General features: G+C 39.8%; 1 protein-coding gene across 1 annotated transcript in view; it reads left to right on the forward strand.

The window, feature by feature from the left end:
• adgrv1 (adhesion G protein-coupled receptor V1) overlaps positions 1-3,655 on the forward strand; it is a 112,461-nt gene extending 108,806 nt beyond the window's left edge. Inside the window, exons 94-95 of the mRNA XM_061728948.1 lie at positions 64-241; positions 3,203-3,655. Coding sequence (XP_061584932.1) covers positions 64-241; positions 3,203-3,321 — 297 coding nt within the window. The 3' untranslated portion in view covers positions 3,322-3,655. The remainder of the gene's footprint in view (positions 1-63; positions 242-3,202) is intronic.
• Positions 3,656-21,068: the final 17,413 nt, after the last annotated feature.

The raw sequence follows: 21,068 nt of genomic DNA on the forward strand, positions 1-21,068 counted from the left end.
ATATTAATGGTTATTGCCCTTGGCCCACTTCTTGGTGTATATCATGATTTGTATGTGCGTCAGGTATCAGCGGACTGGGAGCGAGCGTCGCTGCGACCCACTCTTCAGCCCACCAGTGGCTTTAAACCAAGTCCTGTGATGGAGACGTACACCACAGAGGGAAGCTTCATCAACACCAACCTGGTCACTGCAGATGAGGAGTCGCAGGAGTTTGATGACCTCATATTTGCCTTAAAAACTGGTGCGTTACTCAACCTTGAACAGATCCAAATTTTTGTTAAGTGACCCTTTTTTCCCCCAGAAACACAAAAACCTTCTTCATTTTGTCACCGAAAACCAGCATCTACGCGTTGGTTTTAGTTTAACCTAAAAGGTCACAATGAACTTTGACACGGATTGTACTACTAAAAAAAATCAGGAAGACAATATGATATTTATTGTGCCCTTTGGTATCACATAGAAGTCCTTCCCTTGTTCCAGTTCACTTAAAATAGCAAATGGTTTGTCAAAAGCCTTCAGAACATTTTTTTTTTTTCATATACATTAAAACATTGAACAAAATTATTGTTACTTTTTTTGATTAAAAACCTAATCTTTTCCCCAAATCTGTGTGAAACCTCCTTTGACTACTTTTGCATGAGATATTCCCACGGGATATAAAAAACTAAGAGCTGTGCTAAGGTCATCACAATTTGATTCAGCCACAATATTGTTTCATGATAAACCTGTTTAACCTGTAGTCGAAATAAAGTGAAAAATAACAGAACGAGAGGGATGAGGAAACATTGTCTGGTGACCGCATGTCAAAATATCTGATTATTTTACTGAATGCATGCGACCTGTATCTGGTGCATTCAGTAATTCATGAGTTCTCTGTCATCCCTCTGCTGACCTTACATTTCTCCGCTGCCATGGTGACCATACTTCCTCTGTTGTGATTCATATTTAATGAGTAGAAGCTCCAACCTGCTCACTGATGTTCAACCAACACACAAATCTAAACACAGATCTATACACAGAATCAGCCCTCTGAAGTGAAGATGAGTCACTGCAGACTGAGTTTGGTCGTCTCACCTTAAACGCTGACATGAATAAGTAGAGGTCCACCATAATAAAATGAGGTTATAGAATAGTTTCATTCTGATATAGTGCTGGGATTCTTTCCATAAGCTAATATGGCTATCGGGATGACACTGATGTAGTTGACACTAAAGGGTTTGCTTTTTAAAAAAGTCTGTTTATTTTAAAGTGAATTAAGAAAAAAGAATTAAACTTGAAGCTTTGAAGTAAATAAAGTTTGTTTTTTTTAACAATATTTTTTATTGAAGTTTAACAAGTATATCAGAACTTATGTCAAATTTACAAACTTTTTTTTTCCACATATATATACACATATACCCCCTAAAACAATCACACAAACAGTAAAAACAAAAAAACAAAAAAAAAAAAAAAGTTCACACAGTAAAGTTATGCAACCCAACACTAAAAGTTTTCACCAAAACAAAGTTAAAATCAAATAAATCAAAGCAAAAGTGGACACACTTTAGACATGACAGACTTTTTTAATCTTGAAACACATATCAGAGTTGATCTGTTCAGGTACCTGCTAGTATTCATAGCAGAAAAACAAAAATCATAACCATGGCAATAATCAATTCACAAATCCTTTCTGCCAGCTGTGTTGGAGAAGCAAGTATGACTATAGGCTACGACGATGGTGTTTTTTTCAATCAATCAATCAATCACAGAGACTCTATCGCTGTCATTGGTTGTGTTTTTGCCAGGATGGATTAAGAAGCAGGTATGTGTTTGTGTGCCAGCGTGCCACTCTTTAACCCCGAGCAAACTGACTGCGGTCACAGCAGGACCGTTGTCTCTGACCTGCTCTTCTGGTGATGCATCTCTCCTGTCCTGCGCTGCATTTTTGTTCATTAGACAGCCTCTGGGCTGCTGCAGGAAATTTATCAGCAGCAAACTCAGCACTCTGAACAAGTGATTCATATTATTCAGCGTGGCAAAAAGGCAAGTTTTCAACATTTAATTAAATCAAAAGAGAAGGCTCTTCTCGAGTCCCTGGCAGGTCCTCAAGAAAATACAACTACCCAGGACGTTGCAATAAAAACAAAAACTTTGAAACTTCTTGAAATCTTCAGCAGCGTTTGGATGTTGTTAGAGTCTGTATGGTTCTCTGTTAACAATTTTCACTATTCAGCTATGACTAGTTTATTGTTCAAACATGTTACACTGAACATATTGTCATGGTTTCATCTCAACCATTCAATCAGCAGGAGAGATACTTTGCAAATCAGTGACATAATAGGGAAGCACCTGCCAGGGGTGAGTAGGCAGGGCTGTAATGAGGCTCTTCAGTCACTTCGTTTGGTAGCGAACCATTAACGCACAAACACAGAGGCTGACACATACTCTACACACGTGGGCTGTAGTACGACTCAGAGCTTATCATTAATGGGTGTTGCAGCAAAGCTGCTCATGGCTCAGCAGTCTTGGATATTTTCTGCATAAATTCAAATGTATCTCATCTCAAGCAAATTGGCTTTCCATTGAAATTCAACCATCTTTTCAAGTAGCCTGCAAATAAGAAAAGAAGCAATGAAAACATACAGTATTAGTTATTAAAACATGTCTAATGACTCTAAAACATGCTGAAAAGATTTGGTTAATAAGGTATAATGTTGAAATGAGGTCCAAATTCCTGTTATAATTTAAAGTTTTAGCCAAATTGTTTGCATGTAAGAAATAGAAATCCAGAGTGGCAAACAGAAATTTGAGTATGTGTTATAACTGAGCATGTTTATTGCTCACATAGAGGATGTTTTGCCAACACACTTGCAGAGTGAATCATCCTTTGAGACATGTTAAGTAACTTTGCTCCACCGCCAGCCTTAGATCAGAGCCTGTCAGTCAGCTGCTTTCATATCTTGTTATGATGACTGATCAGGTACAGTAAGTACAGCATGCTCACTGATATAGGGTTAATTAACACTGCAATGGCATAAAAGGGGCAGAGCTCAGTGAGTGATCTAGAGATAAGTCACTCCCATTGACATGTGCACATGTCACACTCAACATGTGCAGAAAAATAAGACAGGAGACATTCTTGCAGTTCATGTATATGAAAACCAGTAGACACTTTGCCAGATTTTGGATTTTATTGTAATGCACCGTATTGGATCTCTTTCAGGGACCGGCCTTAATGTCAGCGATAATGACTCCATTCCTGGAAGCCACGACGGAGGGAGCGTCACCAACTCTCAGATAGTCGAGCTGAGACGGATCCCTATCGCCGACACACACCTCTAACCTTTTCACCTCACACACATCCCATCTGCTCTGTTACTTTTATCAAAAAGATGAATTACAAGATCATATTTTTATATTGTAAAATCATTTGCACTAAAACAGTTTTTTAAAATAGATCATTTTCATATAGATGTTTGATACTGTATGTTATTTTTACTGCACATCTGTTTGCATATACACAAACATTTTACTGCATTTGTTTTGTAAAGGTTCTTGATGGACTTCTTCTGAATGTATATTTTGATCTCTTGTTGGTTTTTTTGTTTGTTTTTTTTAGTCTGTTCTGTAGAGATTTAAAGATAAACTCATGTGCCCCATAAGCACAGCATCTGCTGCTGAGATTGTGTAACATTGTTAATAAATAATTTACTACATATTTCACATTTGGAGGTTCTGATTTAGTTTTTTATAGCCATTAATGCTATAAAAGGAGATTATCTGAGGTTTATGTAAGTTCTTTTGTCAAAAGGGTGCAACGCATATCATGAATGGTTTTTGAGGATGATCAGCAACTTGCAGGAATTTCAAAAAAATTGGTCCCACACCTAGTCCAGGGAGCAAATAGTATAACTGTGAACATTTCTGAAGAAATTCATGTGCGTTATGGAAAATACTGTAAGTATCCGCATTCTTTAACTGCAGCATACACGAAAGTTAAGGCTCGTCTTTGATTTGCCCCATAAAAAAAAAAGGTTAGTGTGAATCAACAAGAATATATTTCACTTTGATTTTTTCCAGCAGCTTTGCACCTCTGGAAAAGTCTTTTTGGTCTCAGTCCAAAGCCTGTGGCATTGGTCTGTGGCTGCACAAGAAGCTCTCATCTGAAAGTGCAAGAGTGTGAAATTTTGTATAGAAAATTCAACAATCATAAACAAAAAAGACCAACGCTATAAAGTCACAACACTTTGTTTAAAATCCTCATCTCCTGTGTCCAGGGAAGGAGGATTAATGAGAGAGCTGTGACAGCAGGAGGTGTGTGCCGTATCCGTCACGAAAGAGGCGGATCGCGAAAGTTGACTCTCGATAACCCCGTCCTCACCCCTCACGCTGGTTAACAGATTGATTCTCCCTACTGCAGGCAATGACACATTGTTTCCATGCACTGAGATCTATAAAACAAATTGATCCACCTGTTCCAGCTTACTAAAATGGGAGAAACGTCATGGATGGGTGTACAGAACTTTTATTTTTTTCTACATCATCATGTTTTTGCCCTTTCCTGTGGCAGTTTTCCAACCCTTAGGGAGAAGCAGGCGGCGTACTTTGTCCACAATGGAGGGTGGAGTGGTTTTGTCAGTTTAAAAAAAATTATATCTCAATGCAATGCATTGCGTGTGAGCTTTGTCTGTTCTTCCTGTGGGATAGGTATTATTACATCACTTTGTCACCTATAATCTAAAACTGTCAGCCCAACGGTTTAGTAGCAGTCGTCGGTGGACTTGTTTTCTCCTGCAATAACAGTGCTTGTAAAAAGTTTAGGAAGAATTTTAGATAAACATCTAGGGTTACAAAGGCCCTAGTTTATTAGCAATAAAAAGCAGGGAAGATGTAAACAATTACATATTTTGCTTTAATGCAGTCTGCCATGCCAATATTTATCCACTACCATGAATATCAGCGATATCAGTGAATTATGGCGATTTTAGACAAAGCCCAGAAAATTAATGTGCAGCAAAAGAAACACTTGACCTTCACTCAGATACTGATAAATACCTGTATTAATCAGAGCATAAAAAACGATGATACAGTCCACAGGGCATGCTTTATATAATATGTTACGTAAGTATAGACATGCAGTCTTTTTCAGTTTTACACTGGAGAGATTTCAAACTGTTTAACTATGAAAAACATTTATCAGGCTAAAAGTGTTATAAATGTTGATAAAAGGGATTTGCAAGGAATGCATAATGGTGCCAATGTTTCTTTCCTTCAACTGAAATTGCAGGTACATTGATAAGTTCTGCATGACTTTTGCATGTGTATTACCAGTTTGATGTGGTCTATGATGATACCTGCAATAGGTGCTCAAGAATTAACCTTAGCTTGCAGCATCAATCTGATTAAATATATTGTTGCTGTGGAAACAAGTGAAGCAATGATGTTGAGGCTGATGTAATACATTATACACTATATTTTCTACCATAATAGATGAACAATTTAAGTGTTTTAGTTAAATGTTTGAATTATCTCAACAAACAAGTTCCACTGTGGAAAAGTAATTAAACAGTCAGCCTTGTTTGCAGAGACGCCATGCAGCAGGGCATCATGTTTATGCCGAAGTCACATAAAGGCCTTGTGTGTCCATCTGTGTCCAGGGGGAACGACAGAGATGAGACAGATAACCAGCCGGCGACTGATTCACAAATCCCTTACATCATTGTTTTTGGATGCAGCTCCCAATAAATCAGCCATCCTCAAAGGAAGAGGTGTCAAACTGGGGCACATTTGTTTTCCTCAAGCACCGGAAAGATGCAGGAGGTGAAGCGCCAGCACCAAGCCATAACAAATATGTTTATTTGTATACTTTTGATGACATGCAGTTAGTTTATGTCACAATAGCCATCTCTGTGGACTTCACCATTCTTTCAGTTCAATGACAAGGGTGTGGACTCTGGAAACTTGATAATGCCACCTTTTGATTTCACTTCCACATTCTTTAGGGTCTGATGAGGTGAATACAAACATATCAGACCCTTTATCGCAACGTCCTCCAGCCCATCTCAAGCTGACAATAGAAAAGTGACCTAGTTGCAGTTTGAGAGTCTTCAATGGTCAAATCAATACAAGGGCGGAGCGGCCATAGTATCGCCGGTTGTGTAAAAGAAACTGTAAGAGGGATGACAGACAAACAAAATAAACACGTGCTTCTCGTTGCCTAAGTTAATAGCTCCATTTGACTGTTCCCACATCCTGAAATTGAATTGTGCGCCACAGTCGTCCTGAAAAGAAGACACTATAAGTAGGTTAATGCATTGTCCGTGTCCGTACATCTTGTCCAACGAATGTCTCAATCTAATTACTCCAAGAGTTTGTAATTAATAAAATACCTTAGCAGTGTAAATTTAATCTCATCAACCAATCAGCTCATTGTGACAACTGAATTATCAGTAACTCATTTTGAAAGGCGTGGAAGCAGATTTTAGATGTTTAAATGACGCTCAGAGGTTACTGTAAATCTACTTCCTTAAACATCAGTCTTGCCATACAAAGACTTTTGCGCTGTTATTATGCATTTGTGTATATGTGCTCTTAAGGCAATCACATTCCCACAACCTTTCCCCAGCTACTCCCTAAAAGCCACCATACAACAAAATCTAGCAGAGCACAGAGCGTGCAGGAGCTAAATTCATGCATGGACAGATGAATAAAGTGAAGCGAGAGGACAGAGTGGCTCACAGAGGGTTGGGAGTAAACATGTTCAAATGAGCTGGCTGAGCACAGGGTGCTTTTGTACATGTGTTTGCATATGTTTAAGCAATCCGCCCTCCTTCCCCAAGCAAAAGCAGACAATAAACCCAGTGAGGACAGAATGCAAATGCATACATTGTAACTTCATGCACATATGTTGTGTGAGTTTTAATGTGTACATTGTGTTTCCCCCCATTAACATGACAAATGATGACCTGTTCTATATCAAGATCTGAGTTCTTCTCTTTTCACACAAGCCGAAGAGACTTAAACCACTCTGTCATCTACCATCAATTACACAGCAGCGGGCACTACCACACTGGTGTTTCTGACATCATCAACTACTCCTGGAGAGTATCTTGTAGCCTCGGCAGTGCCAGGAGCATCACACTGCGTGAAAACTTTGAGTATGTGTTTATTCTTTGATGATTAGCAGAAGGCTTTAACCTTCCACAGCCAAACCTGGAGGTACACGACAGACACTGAAGTTTGCATAATTCTGTAGGTTATCATCAGCTGGTGTGCTAAGCAACAGTTTTGAGATACTTTGTAAATATATTCAACTCGAAGAGAGCAAAATAATCCCATTAGTCCCAGCAGTCTCTGAGCTGGTGATGATGCCAGACATGATGAGTGTTCACTCTTATCACCTCATATTCTTACTTACACTCCTCTCCTGTTGATCATCTTATGATCCTCCGGCTTTATATGGTTTCCCATATATCATAACCAATTAAAGCTCTGTTGGCAGAGTTTAAATTTAGGGTGTTTGGGAAAGCACGCATATCAATGAACCCGCTCAATGGCATTGATCATATTGTAGCATTTTAATTTGTTTGTTAAAATGTATTTATTTATTAACCAACCTTTCACTAGAACAATTGTAAAGGAAATAAATCCTTTTGAAATAGTATATTTTAACCGTACGTATGAGCTTTTTGCCCATTAAGCTTTTGTTGTCAGCTGTTTGATGTGATAGTAAGTTTCTTAATTGATTCAAGACGACCCAATCATATGCCTACAATTTATTTAACTGAGTTTGGACTACAACTGAACTTTTTCCACATCTATCATGCTGTGTTTCTTGTAAATAAAGGAACTATTACACCATGGAAATACTCTATGTCATTGGCAGTGAATCGATGAGAGGCAGAGACAGGCTGCAGTTTTGACTGCCCTGCAGCAACCGTGCTGAACTGCTGAAAGGAACTGATATGATGTGTTTTAATTTTGTCAAACTTGATGTATTGTTAGATCTTTGGTCTCATTTGTCTAAAAGGCATTATTTTGGAAATTGTGCATTGTGTTTAGATGCAACTTGGCAAGTCTAAAACATGCGGTTTTATTCTTTTTAAATTACAAAAGGTTTCCTCCTGTAATCCTACTAAACAAGCTACCCTTGCTCTGACTTTACCATCACATTTAACATTTAATATGTTATCTGAGGCCTGTAGAATCTGATATGTTGCTGTTTTTTTTTTTTTTTTTTTTTTTTGTAATTTCTCTGGGCATTGCATACTTGCTGGGATGTTGAGTCCTGTCTTAAGTTTTTTTTTCTTTCAGTTCAATTTGCCTTATTTGTGTCATTTCAATTGGCTACAAAAATAATCTCAAAGCACTTCACAGAGAAAGCAAATGAGCTCAGTGTGGACCAAAGAAAACACGGTTAAGAATTCCTGTTGTGAATTTTTTTTTTTTTTAACTGTAAACATTTTTTAAAATATTTATATATATTTTATTTTATAAATATTTGAAAATGCCATTAACTTCCCTGCTTTTGTCTTTAATCATTTTAATTTGATGTGGACATCAAATTTACGTTTGAAAAACACTCCTGAATGACACTACAAACCAGTAAACTGCCAAAACATCTGCCTTCATAGAGCAGAAATTACAGACGATCAAATCAAATCAAATCAAACTTTATTTATATAGCACTTTTCATACAACAGTAGCACAAAGTGCTTTACACCATAAAATCAAAACCAACAAATAAAAACTTAACTCATGGGATCAGGGCCGGCTGGCGGCCCGAGGGCCACACCACCGAGTTAGCAAAGTTCATGTGAACCTGTATTCACTGACTGAAAACTAATAAAGACAGGATTTATTATTGTAATTATATAGAACTTTATCATGAAAATAGAGTGTACCTAGAATAAATTGTAAATGTTGATCTACAAACCAAAACCTTGTCAATAACATGATTTTTGCATGTGTTCTGTATTGTTTTGTTTGGTTTTGTTTTGTATTGTATCTTGTAGGCATTTGAGCACTTGTGAGTGCTTGTGAGTGAGTGCACTATAAATACCACAAACAAACAAGTGGACATATGAGTAACCAGGCGGTTAGATATCGTTCACAGAAGCTCCGTTATTGTGTAGAGGCATAAGAGATGTGAGAAAGGAACATCAATGATAAAAAGAGAGGAGAATCAGGGAGAAAGTTTCTGAAGAGAAGAAATTGAGAGAGAGAACGTTGGTGACCTCGCCGGAGAGACGTACGATTGGATCACAGGAAGTGACACATCAGTGAGAGTAAGTCATGGTGTCACACTGGCCGTCTGTGTGTGTTCAGCCAGACTCAGCTGGTTTAATCCAGCTTTTTGAGAAGCAGTAATATGTCATGAGGCAGACTGACTGTCCAAATCATGCAGCGAACAATGCCAGTTACTGTTGTGCAATGAAATGTCAGATGCAAGGCAGTCAGGGTGGGACACTGGGGCTGGTGGGGAGGAAGCTCGCTGACCAGATCTAACAACTGACTTACTGTAACGAGAAGGACAACCTGATCAGAGCTGAAAATCCAATTAGGATTTTCATTACGGTCAGCATCGATCATATCTTGTCTCTTCCAAGATTCACAAGGCATCTACATCAGCTGAGGGTCGTGTTTAACAAAAGCAGGAACAAAGACCAAAAGTTGGCAAGTCTAATCCGTCCTTGGATTGTTCACTATTGCATTCTTCCCTTCCAAACACGTCTCTCACTTCCACACTTCTGAGTCCACCGCTACCGTGAACATCTTTACCGGGAAGCCTTAAGAGAGTTAAAGTGATCTTTTTATATGCTGCGTGCCGTGCCGGTCATAGCGTTTGCTGTTACCCACCTGTTGCTTCATATGAAGAACATGAAGAACAACAAAGGAAACCTCAGGCAGAGTGGGATGTCAGTACAACGGCTCGTTGTGTGAAAGTTGTCCTATTGGAAAGGATTAGTATACCTGTGCCTTTCTTAATTGAAATATTTTATGCGAGTCAACAGGTGAATTAATACTTCACACATAAGACTTTCGTATAACAATGTACATCAAGAAAAAACTGACAGGAATTGCCAGATTGTCTTTTCCACGACTGAAAATCCTGATAAATGTCCACAAGCTTGATAAGAATATAGACTGGCTGACCTCCCTCATGGATGATCCATATCAAAGTTTTGTCTTCATCTGGTTTGCTTTGAAAAGACGGAGAGGCTGAACGTGCCATGAGCAGAGAGTGAGCTGGTCAGAGAGGACGACCCTGTTTATGTGTCACACATTCCTCTCTGTCTGCTCAGCACTCACTGCTGCAGCCCTCCTCATTTGGAGGGAAAAGAGATCAGCTGCCAAAAACTGACTCAGATGAAATGAGAGAGACCTTTTAGGCCTGTTTTTTTTTTTTTTTTTAACTGCGCAGTCCCTCTAAATGATTAAAATGAGTCACAGAACTGGTGCAAACCAGCGCAGACTGCCCTTGTCTGAAAGTGATCTGTGTGTGAGATTCTTTTCGTCTTTCTTTCTTTTTGGGAAATGGAAAAAGTTACAGAATGGAAAAGCAAAACAAGCATATTCTTACGAAGTATCTGTTTAACATTCTGGAGACAATAAAATTTTTTTTAAAGAAATACGGAACACCAAAAGCTTTAATGATCCGTTCATTATACAGGGTATGAGGGTGAAGTTTATTCCTTGACAGTAAAAATAAGTGATTTCGCACTCTTATTTGTGTACTGTGGGAGGGAAACATGTATTTGGGGGTTAAATAAAGAAGTACGATGCAACAAAGGGATGCCGTGAGTTTGTTTGTCCCACTTTTCTGACATGGTTGATCTTTGTCAATTGAAAAAGTAAGCACTAAGGAGTTAAAGAAGAATTTATGAAGAAAGAGAAAGGAAGAGAAACTGAAATGGTGGGACTGCCAGAATTTAGATGTAATTTGGCCGCCCTTACGTTCCTCTTATTTCATATCAAATAATGAATCTGAAATGATTAGATTTCCAGAAATGCTGACATTGCAAATTTGATCTGACTTAAGAATACATTACACAACAAAATTTGTGTATTGTGCCACGCTGATATTTCCCTGTTATCAAGCCAACGCAAACCCCATTAACATTCCTGCAGCTCTCATTTTGTAATGATTTATATCTCATCTGGTTTTCATCAAACTATCATTTGGACACAGGCTTGGTCACTTGCTGAGGGGGCATTTGGACCACGCTTCTGGTCTTGCGTGCCTAAAGGTTTCCATGTGCTCGTTCCATCTTTAGTAATTCGGTCTGTCCCGTGTAGCCCTCTGGATCCCACTTTACAGATGCCATCTGGGGCGACGGACAATGTAGTTCACGTGCCAGTATGACCCAAAGAGCCCACACGGGCCCGGGGGAAATACCAGCCATGTCCAGTCAGGTTCCAACTAGACAGACGGAAACTTCTGCAACATGAGCTGGACAGATATCTGGCAACATATTGAAGGAGAAGAAATTTAAGTCTGTGCCTTTTGCTATTATGCTCCACTAATAGATGAGTCCTTAATAACAGTATGACTGAGTTAAACATAGCACATGGATCGCTGCAAACGATGTCTCATGGAAGTCCAGCAGGCCTCATCTGTTGGAGTGGAGAAAGGCCCGGATGGATACATTTCTACTTTAAAATGACCTCTCTATCAAGAGGGCAAACGCAAACATTTGATGCTGATGTGTATCAAACTGGAAAACGCTGAACTTTCTAATTTATCTGGATAATTTAAATGTTAGCTCATAAAGAACCAAACCCCAGGTGTGCATGAACTAAGCTGAGTAAAATGAAGGAAGTGTTTTTTTTTATGTACAAGTGTCACCAGTGTGAGTGTAAGCTTCGATAAGCAGCAATAATGATAATACATGAAGTAATCAGTTGGTATACTTAGAGCCATTTTACAAGCTTAAATAAAACTTTTTTTTTTTAAATGTTAAAAAAAAACACACTGACAAACCTCTTTTAGACTTTTTACACCATTTAACTGTGGGGGCCGAACCCATCATGCTGATTTAGAAGTCACTGGGTTACAACCTAGAGGGTTTGAAACTTGTCACGAGTGTGGTGGATATGACCCAGATACTGGAGACCAGGAGTTCCAAAAAATGTGTTTATTTCAACTTAAACAAAAGAAAAGCTCTGCTTAGCAGGATTGCAAAAAACCAGAACATGAACACGACGAACTCCAAAAATAACCTGACCTGACACATGGAGGGTGGAAACAGTACGGCGCAGCAGGGAGCAAGGGAAAGACAAGACAAGATATAGACAGGAGGGTTGACGAGACACAGGTAGACATATAGGGGCAGATGGGAACAAGGGAAGTCAAGACGTAACTGAAATACAAAGACACAGGTTTCAAAATAAAACAGGAAATAAACCCCAAAAACATGACAAAACGGAGTAATCTTGGCCCATGAAACTGCGAGAACTTCAAGGATGAACTTCAACCATATACGTTGCATCTGAAGAGTTTCCCACAAATTAGTGGCTCCTGATTTGGTGAAAGTCAATATTTTTCCAAATGTCCAAATTCCAAACACAAAGCAAAAGTGCACATGCTGTTGTGGAGATAAACAGTAGATTTGGGATGGTACAAGGAAAGTAAAATAGGCTGAAGTAGCAGACGTTATGAAGCACACAACATATTTAATTGTAAAGAGAAAATGGATGACAGTGATTAAATGAATTGCAAAGAAACACATGGCCCTTGCAGGTTCAATAAGAAATTGGTTTCAAAAACTGACATTAATGAGGCTATTTTTAAACATCCTTATGGTAAGCATTATTCAGCACAAGGGGCATGATAGAGGACGACATCTAATTTGCTGGGGGACATGTGCATCCAGGTAGGAGAGAGGAGGAAGAAAGAAAGTAGAGGAGGGAGAAGGTGGCACGTTAGCAGGGGCCGAGGTGTTTGGCTGTACAGGCTGGGTTTAGAGAGTTTAGAGAGATAGGGTGAAGGATGGTGAGGAGGTGACAGAGTGGATGTTTGGAGGCCGAGGGGTGAAATAACAGTGAGAAGGGACTGAAAGGCTTAGACACACTGGCCAGCAGACTGACTGCTGCACCTGTTGTTTTTCAGAAGCCAGACACCCAGAGGGGGAGAGAAGGGGTGTCTTTGCTCCCTGTGACTCAGGAGAATCTGAGCAGGGACACAGATAGAGAGGGTTAAAACTGAGCATGGTCTTTGCATAAAAACTGGAGGGAGGGGGAGCTATCCTATGAGTCAGCCGTGGCTAAAAAAGGAAGCTGAGCAACTTCCACTGGGGACCAGCAGGGTAAAATAAGACAAGAGGTGAAACAGCATTCCTTGGCTCACCCTCTCATCCCCTTGAAACAGAAACATTAAAGTGACCAAGGACTTTCAGATGGGACTTATAAAATATATACGTACAAGTGTACTGTATTTAAATTAGGTGTAACCTTGCACATCATGCTTGACTTGCTACATATGGAGTAAAAACCAACTAAAACCTCAAAAGTAAGTTATAACTTAGATCACATGAGAGCTGAGATAACATGATTGACATAGGTTGACACAATTTTGTTTCTTTGATTCCAGAAAATCTCTCCGACAGAATGCAGTGATGAAAGAGAATGCACATGTATAAAGCAGACTCATAATTAATCCTTTTTTTAACAAGATATTAATAACACAAACACTTTGCATATCATACAGCAGCACTGCAGAGCCCTTCTGGTGACCTAAACAAATGATCACCCACAAATTTAAACTCCGGCTTGTGTAACAGGACATGTTTCACCAGTGAAGATAGCTCCGACAGAGCAGAAAACCCGATGTTGTGCACCGCTGTGAGGAAACTCAGTAACTTGAGATGCATGATATACTGTTCCGCTTTGTTGTGCCGTGCATTTTGAACATTCAAGTTTAGTAAAAGCGTGACAGTAAAGCCAGCCTGACTTTGTTTTTCTCCTTGGGTGTCTAGCTTTATATCTTGCAGAGTGCCCAGACTCATCAGTCTTTCTGCAATGTTCGTCATAAGAAATACCACAGCCATCAAAGTTCATTCTGGCCCCTGTGGTACTTTTCAAACACCTCTGGTGATGAGATGAGACTTAAAATGGAAAATACAAGGGTGGTCGTTAAACAATGTGCGTGCATAAAGGGCTGTAGATGACAAATGCCGGAAAATCCAGCTGGACAGAAAGAGAAAGGAGGGAATCTGTCCAAATGATCAAAAAAATTACCTCCGGGAGGAACTTTTCATATGTAGGTCACATAGCTGTGAAGAGATTTCCAAAGTATTTCACCACTGGCAGGAACTAAGTACTAAACTTATCCTTGCTGACGTCATACCCATGTCACAGAATGACTGTAGTCTTTTTAATTCCTTTGCCAGCTGAATAACATGATTAATAATAAGTAATATAACAATATATGATATATACATTCTTTAATAATATGTGATTACTTGACTCTGTGTCATTGTATTCTTTTTCCTATACTAAGAGCCTTGTTTTTAGCTTATAAATCTGTGCTCTCACAAGCAAAAGTGAGGGCTGAATACACAACTGCATTTATAGATTAAGAAGGCCTAACACTTTTATGACCTAACATTTCTTTTAGCACAACTTGACAATATGACACCCCATATTGAATTCAGTATCTTGACCTACTAGTCATGTATATTTTATTGCTCCTCCTCTAACCATAACAACTTCTCTAGTGGAGGCAAGAAGAGGTGCTTAATGTGCAGGACTTCTCCCAGCTGTAGTAACAGAAAGGTCTTGAACTTCTGGTGCCGTGTTCAACTTTGAAGCACGGCCACGGTGTCAGTTGGAGAGCAGCGCATGCATGTGTGTGTGGCTGCATGTGTGCGTGGCTGCATGTGAAGGATGGTTAGAGGTGGAACGCTCACCATGCTGGGACTTTGGTATGTCAGGGATGGGAGTCTTGGCATGAGAACATAGCACACTATCACTCTGGCTATCATGTTGCTGTCCCAGCTAGACACGGAGAGACACAACAACCAGTACAGCCCCACTGAGGACGTTTAAAAAAGATTTTCAATTAGCACCGTCATCATAAATTATAGTTAGCACGTGTATCAATGCACTTTGGCTACGGGAACAGCTTATTACAGTTGTTTCCTAAAAAATAAGAAATGTTAATGAACTGCAGCTATAAATGTGACGTATCAGCAAAGTGTGGTCAGAGCCAGGGGAGTTGAAGCTGCGATTAGAGGAGGAATCTGACATCTGCCTTTCATGGAGGGATAGGCTTTGAGTCTAGCAGTCTAAAAACTAACATAGTGTTTATGTGCAGCAGCTGTTGTTGACATATGTGCACCCTCGTTTCATTTGAGTTTTGATTTTAGAAAGCACCTGCATGCGTGTTGATGGAGAAGAGATGCAAAAACCAAAAGGTGTTCAAAATTACAGTGAGGTAAACGGACACGCAGAAGGTCCTGCTTTGCAGTCATAGTTAGACTCTCTTTCAGCTGTCCAAAGTGCAGGGAAACATCGTCTGGCAAGTACATTTTTTTTTCTTCATTTGTTTTGTGTTTTTAGTGATCTGTAAGGTTCATCATGCTGAATAACTCTAAACAGGACTAAGTCTGTGCCTTTCTTTGCGTCCCATAATAAAAACAGATTGATTGCTTGTGATACCACTTGTGTTTGTGAATTGGGATGATGAATACGTTTGTAGCCAGTCCCAATTATTCTCCAGTTTACTTTCTTGAATTGTTCAACTAAATATCTAAACACAGGTCCTTAGAAGGTCATTTTCATTCCCACGTTCTGTTTTGCTCAGCTCTTGATAAGCTGCAATGTTCTTCTTTGGCATTCTCATAAAGGTTATTTTGGCACTTGCCATCGACCTAAACATTTTTGTGGACCAACCAACATGGCAATAACATTCCCCCACAATAGCCACCTCTCCCAAAAGGGAAGCAATAAGGCCTCTCAACAAACTTTCTAGGAAGTGCTAAAAGAAAACAATAAAGGGTCTGAAGTGGTCATTTGGTCTCTACACCTCCAGTTACCAATCTAATGTGAACTGATGGGATTTATGGGAAGCAATCTCTAATCTACACGAACCCCACACCTCAACTCACAAAATTGAAAGGTGCTATTGCTAATCTCCTGTTACCAGACTCTTTTCCTTTTCCTCAGGTCTTTTTTTTTCTCATCCAGTGAACAAAGCTTGTTATATGCCATGCAAATTGGAAAGGCCCCGAATGGCATAGTTTCTGTATGTGTAATTGGCGCTCATGAAAGAGCTGGACTCTCAACTAAGGTCCATGTGTCATAATAATAGCTAGGAAGCTAGCAAAGTTATCAGTTATCAGAGGTCAGACAGCATCTTTGAAGGGCAGAATGCTCTAGCTTGCATCCGTCTGCAGAACAGTTAAAGGAGCATGAGGCTCCTTTTAAGAAATGAGACTCATTAGCGTCACCTTCGCTACGACGGGCGTGGGGGGTACTGCAGCAAACATCGAAGCCGGCACGGGAGAACGGGGAGAACGCGCATGCAGCGTCATGTGACGTCACATCCGCAGGACAGCGCGGGAAATTCGGGCCCGGAATGGCAGCACATTTTGCAGCACACAGCCTGTTCAAGGCAAAGGAGAGATACACTAGAGGGCTCATTCTTTTGAGTTTGGAACGCTTTATCTGACATTATTACTAGAAAACTTAAAACGTATACGAATTTTTTCCATAAATCCTGCCTCAATCCTGCCTCATGCTCCTTTAAGGTTTCGTATTCAAGAAAAGACAATCAATGCTAAATATTTTCGGGAAATATGTTAGTTTTGGAGATAAAGCCATTTTCCAGTGGAGATGTTATTAAACCAACCAAACCATAATAACATAAAATAAAACATTTCATATTCATGATCCTCTCTCCAAACAGTAAACAGTCTAGAGATGTTTTTTGTAAATTTAATTCTTTGGAGTTGTGCAAGTCTGTTATATTTGTTGACAACCTGAAATCTGCGTCCTTCACATATTAACTGGAGTCTGCAGCAAAAACCAAAAGCAAAGGCATAACCTAAGAAAGCCAAACCTCCTAAGTTATCTAAGGTAAATAAGAAGTTTAAACATATTAAAGAATAAACATAGATATTCAATAAAGTTATTCGTGTATATTGGACTAGTGATGATTCACATTATAATACAATATTGGAGATTATGGAAATATGTACAGTGTTCATTGTAGAGCCGACCAGCAGCAGGCAGGAAGGACTTGCAGAATCTCTCCTTCACACAGCAAGGGTGGAGCAGTCTGTCACTGAATCTGCTCTCCAGAGCAGACAGGGCGTCCTGCAGGGGGTGTAACTCATGGTCCGGCATAGAAGTTGGTTTAGCCAGGACCCTTCTGTCACCAACTTCCCTCACTGAGTCTAGAGGACAGCTGAGGACGGAGCTGGACTTCCTGATAACCTTGACCAGCTTCTTCCACTCTCTCTATCTGTAATGCTGCTGCTGCTGCAGACTGCGCTGTACAGTACAGGATGACTGATGCCACCACAGACTCATAGAAAGTCCTCAGAAGTGCCCCTTTCACTCCAAAAGGCCATAGTTTCCTCAGGATGTAGTCTCTGCCCTGCCCCCTCCTGTACAGTGCATCCTTGTTGTCAGTCCAGTCCTATAGTTTATTGTTTAGGTTAACACCCAGGTAGTTATAAGAGTTCCCTCTCTTCTATTCCCTGGATTTTCAGCAGCATGGAGGCAGTAGACTGATGTCTGTAGAAATCCACCTCCATCTCCTGAGCAGGTGAACTTGCTGACACCAGTCTACAAAGTCCGGCGTCAGTCCTCTGTCCTCCACGTCGTCACCATCCGACAATCGCAGAGTCGTCAGAGAACTTCTGCAGAACACAGCTGTGCGTGTTGTGTCTGAAATCTGCAGTATAGAGGGTGACTAGCCCGGAGTTTGACTACACCAGCCGTCTCCAGTTTGTCCCTCAGAAGTATTGGCTGTAGGGTATTGAAGGCACTGGAGAAATCAAAAAGCAAAATTCTTACAGTGCTGCCGGGCTTTTCCAGGTGAGTCAGAGCGTGGTGAAGCAAGAAGTTGATGGCGTCCCCCCACTCCAATGCTGAGTCAATAGGCAAACTGCAGTGATTCGGTAGTTGAACCCACCACAGAGCGGAGGTGGCCCAGGAGCAGCCTCTCCAGTGTCTTCATCAGTACTCGAGTTGAGGGGAGATGAGGGGGGATGGCATCCCCCCTGAAATAAAAACGGTCCAAAATCATCCCCCCTTTCCATCCCTTATGTCATTTCATCAATGAATGTGCTATCTCAACATTTAGAGTCATTACCAAAAAAATTACTTATTTGACAATTTTCAACTGTTTCAAGTAAATTTTCACTTGAAATAAGTAGAAAAATCTGCCAATGGGACAAGATTTATCCTCTCATTACAAGCAATTAAATCTTGTTCCAGTGGCAGATTTTTCTACTTATTTTAAGTGAAAATCTACTTGAAACAGATGAAAATTGTTTTTTACTAAAATGAGACATTTTAACTAGAAATAAGACAAATATTCTTGTTAAGATTTTGAGTTTTTTCAGTGATCCATTTTACTTATCCTGTGAAGGACAGAGTCATATTGATAAGTTCAGAAAACTGTTTTTTATTGTTGTGTTTTGATGTATTTGATGTAAGCCCAGTGGATATTTAAAGCTTACAGAAGGCTGCATTTAACTGCTGCTATGTCATTCCTGCAGTATTTCTGCAGGTGTTTTGATCAGTGCTATTATTTGTAATATATTATATCATTTGTAATCAGAACAAATTATCTGTCCCCATATGATAAAATCCACCATCCCCCCTGATCTTTTTTTACAACTCGAGTACTGGTCTTCATCATATGGGACATGAGACATGAGTCCTCTGTAGGAAATGCATGATGTTAATCTGTGGGGGCTTTGTCTGAAATGTTTTTTATGTAGACAATTTTCAAATCTAGACTATGATTGCATATAAACAGACAAAATGACTGTTAATGAGTCGTGAATATACCTTAAATATACATATCTTTCTTGTTGTTCCTCCATCATTTGAATGTTGTTGCTTTTAATAACAGCAGGACTGTGAAATTGTAAATGCAAGACATGTAAAAAGTCACAAGACACTAAAACATGTGCTTTTTCTCTGGCTCTACTCTAAAGGTTTCTTGTGTATCATGCCAGGGGGCTTCCAGGTCATCAGCTGTGCCCATCTCAACAGTTTAGACTCTTTCAGACAACTGAAGACTTTAATGTTGTGCAAAGGTGGTCTGTCTGAGAGGGGTAACATGATCTCCAAAATATTTAATAATGAACATTATGTTTCTCATTTGCTTCCTGTTTTTCATCAGTTTCCAATATTTTGCTAATTTAGCCGTCTTGAAAGATCAACCAATTGGCTCACTTTGTCCTCAGAAGGACACTGTTTGCGTGACCTAATCTTTCATCCCCTCCAATAAATATGGGTTTTTTTTCATCAAAGGTTTAAAAGAGGAAATGTGATTCCAGTGCAACATCTTTTTTTTATGACTAAACTGAGAGCCAAGTATTGTTTCTGCAAAACTAACTTTCCTGGAGCAAAGCTTCTTATCATCCTTTACCTCTTTAAATCTGTTTCAGTCTTTTGCAACACAGTGGCCAAATGTTTAGTGAAAGAAGATCTTCCAGATCCGATGCTGTAGCTTCAGATGCATTTTCAATAAATATATTTGCGTAGTCCTGACACAGTCCTGACTTTGAATCTTCTCCGAGCTCAGATTTTCATGCCTGATGTGGCCGGGTTGTTCCACAGTTTCCTGGAATATGTGACTCCACATCATTGTTGTGCTTCATGCTTCGGTGCAGACTGTGGGTCTGGCTGGCTGGGTGGGTGTATTTCTATTATGTCACAGTGATGATGTGGCATTGGCAAGAAGGCATTCGAGGGGCTCCGTCCAAGCCTCCCCATCCGTACTGAGCGTGCCTGGTCACACCAAGCTGCTGAGAACCTCTGGATCACAGGGGCTGCTGGACAGTGGGATTAACTGGTGAGAGGAAACAGCTGAGGCCTGTGTAGTGTCAGCATTTGCTAATCAATACTCTCACTACACGCACAAACATGCATGCCATCACAATCCATGCTCCCCCCTCTCAATAATCCCCTCCTCCACTTTTTTTTTTAAATCTACATGGGTGCGACACAAAGGCCTGGGCCCACAAAAGTCAAAAGGGGCCAGGGGATTGAGGGTAGGAGGACACAGAGGCAAACCAAACTGCTTGCTCAAAGCTGACAGGGCTGCTGAGTCATCACTCAAGTTGTCCCAAACTAATAATCTTCAAACCTTTGCACTAACGTTGGTGAAATGTCACTTGAGTTGGGAATGTCAGTTGTAAAGGTTTTGAAGAGACTCTTTCTTTCAACTAAAGTTTCTCGACCTCCCTGTGATGCAGATGACAATCAAATCAAATTACTTTCTTTTTTTTTTAAATAAAAATACTCAGATTTACGTATGCAATGTGTTTTCATAGACCACCTTGTATTTTCTTGTAGTATATTCTAATTCAGTCACACACATCTGGTGTGATTGAACTTGCTGAGTGTTCACTTGTGCACACATGCCCCCAGCTTCCAAAATTAAAAAAAAAAGTCTGTTAGCATAAATCTGGCCTGAGGTAATCTGTAGCGTCAATCAATGCGCTACCAGTGACACTAACTGACTGCTTGTGAAAAAACGTGTTGGTTATGTCACATGCCACTGGAAAAAGTTAAACATTTACTTCAGTCTGACACCATCAAGGGTTTAAAAGCCACTTAAGGTTAGTGATCTGTTGGAAATGTCAAGTGCGGCTTACACAGTGACAGTCATATGAAATAATTAGTCATTACCAACACATAATACCTTTACAAAGGCAAGTCACGTATGATGCGATGTTGAAGACGAAACCAAACTAGACGCAAAATATTAGAAGTTTTAATACTGTGTCTTTAGATGACATAGATTTAAAATGATAATTCAGAATTTGCATGATTGAGTGTTTCCAGTAGCAGATTTAATTGTTGCACCACTGATGCAGTTGTATGGTTATGGATCAGTTTAA

This window comes from Cololabis saira, chromosome 9, assembly GCF_033807715.1.
Source record: "Cololabis saira isolate AMF1-May2022 chromosome 9, fColSai1.1, whole genome shotgun sequence".
NCBI lineage: Eukaryota > Metazoa > Chordata > Actinopteri > Beloniformes > Belonidae > Cololabis > Cololabis saira.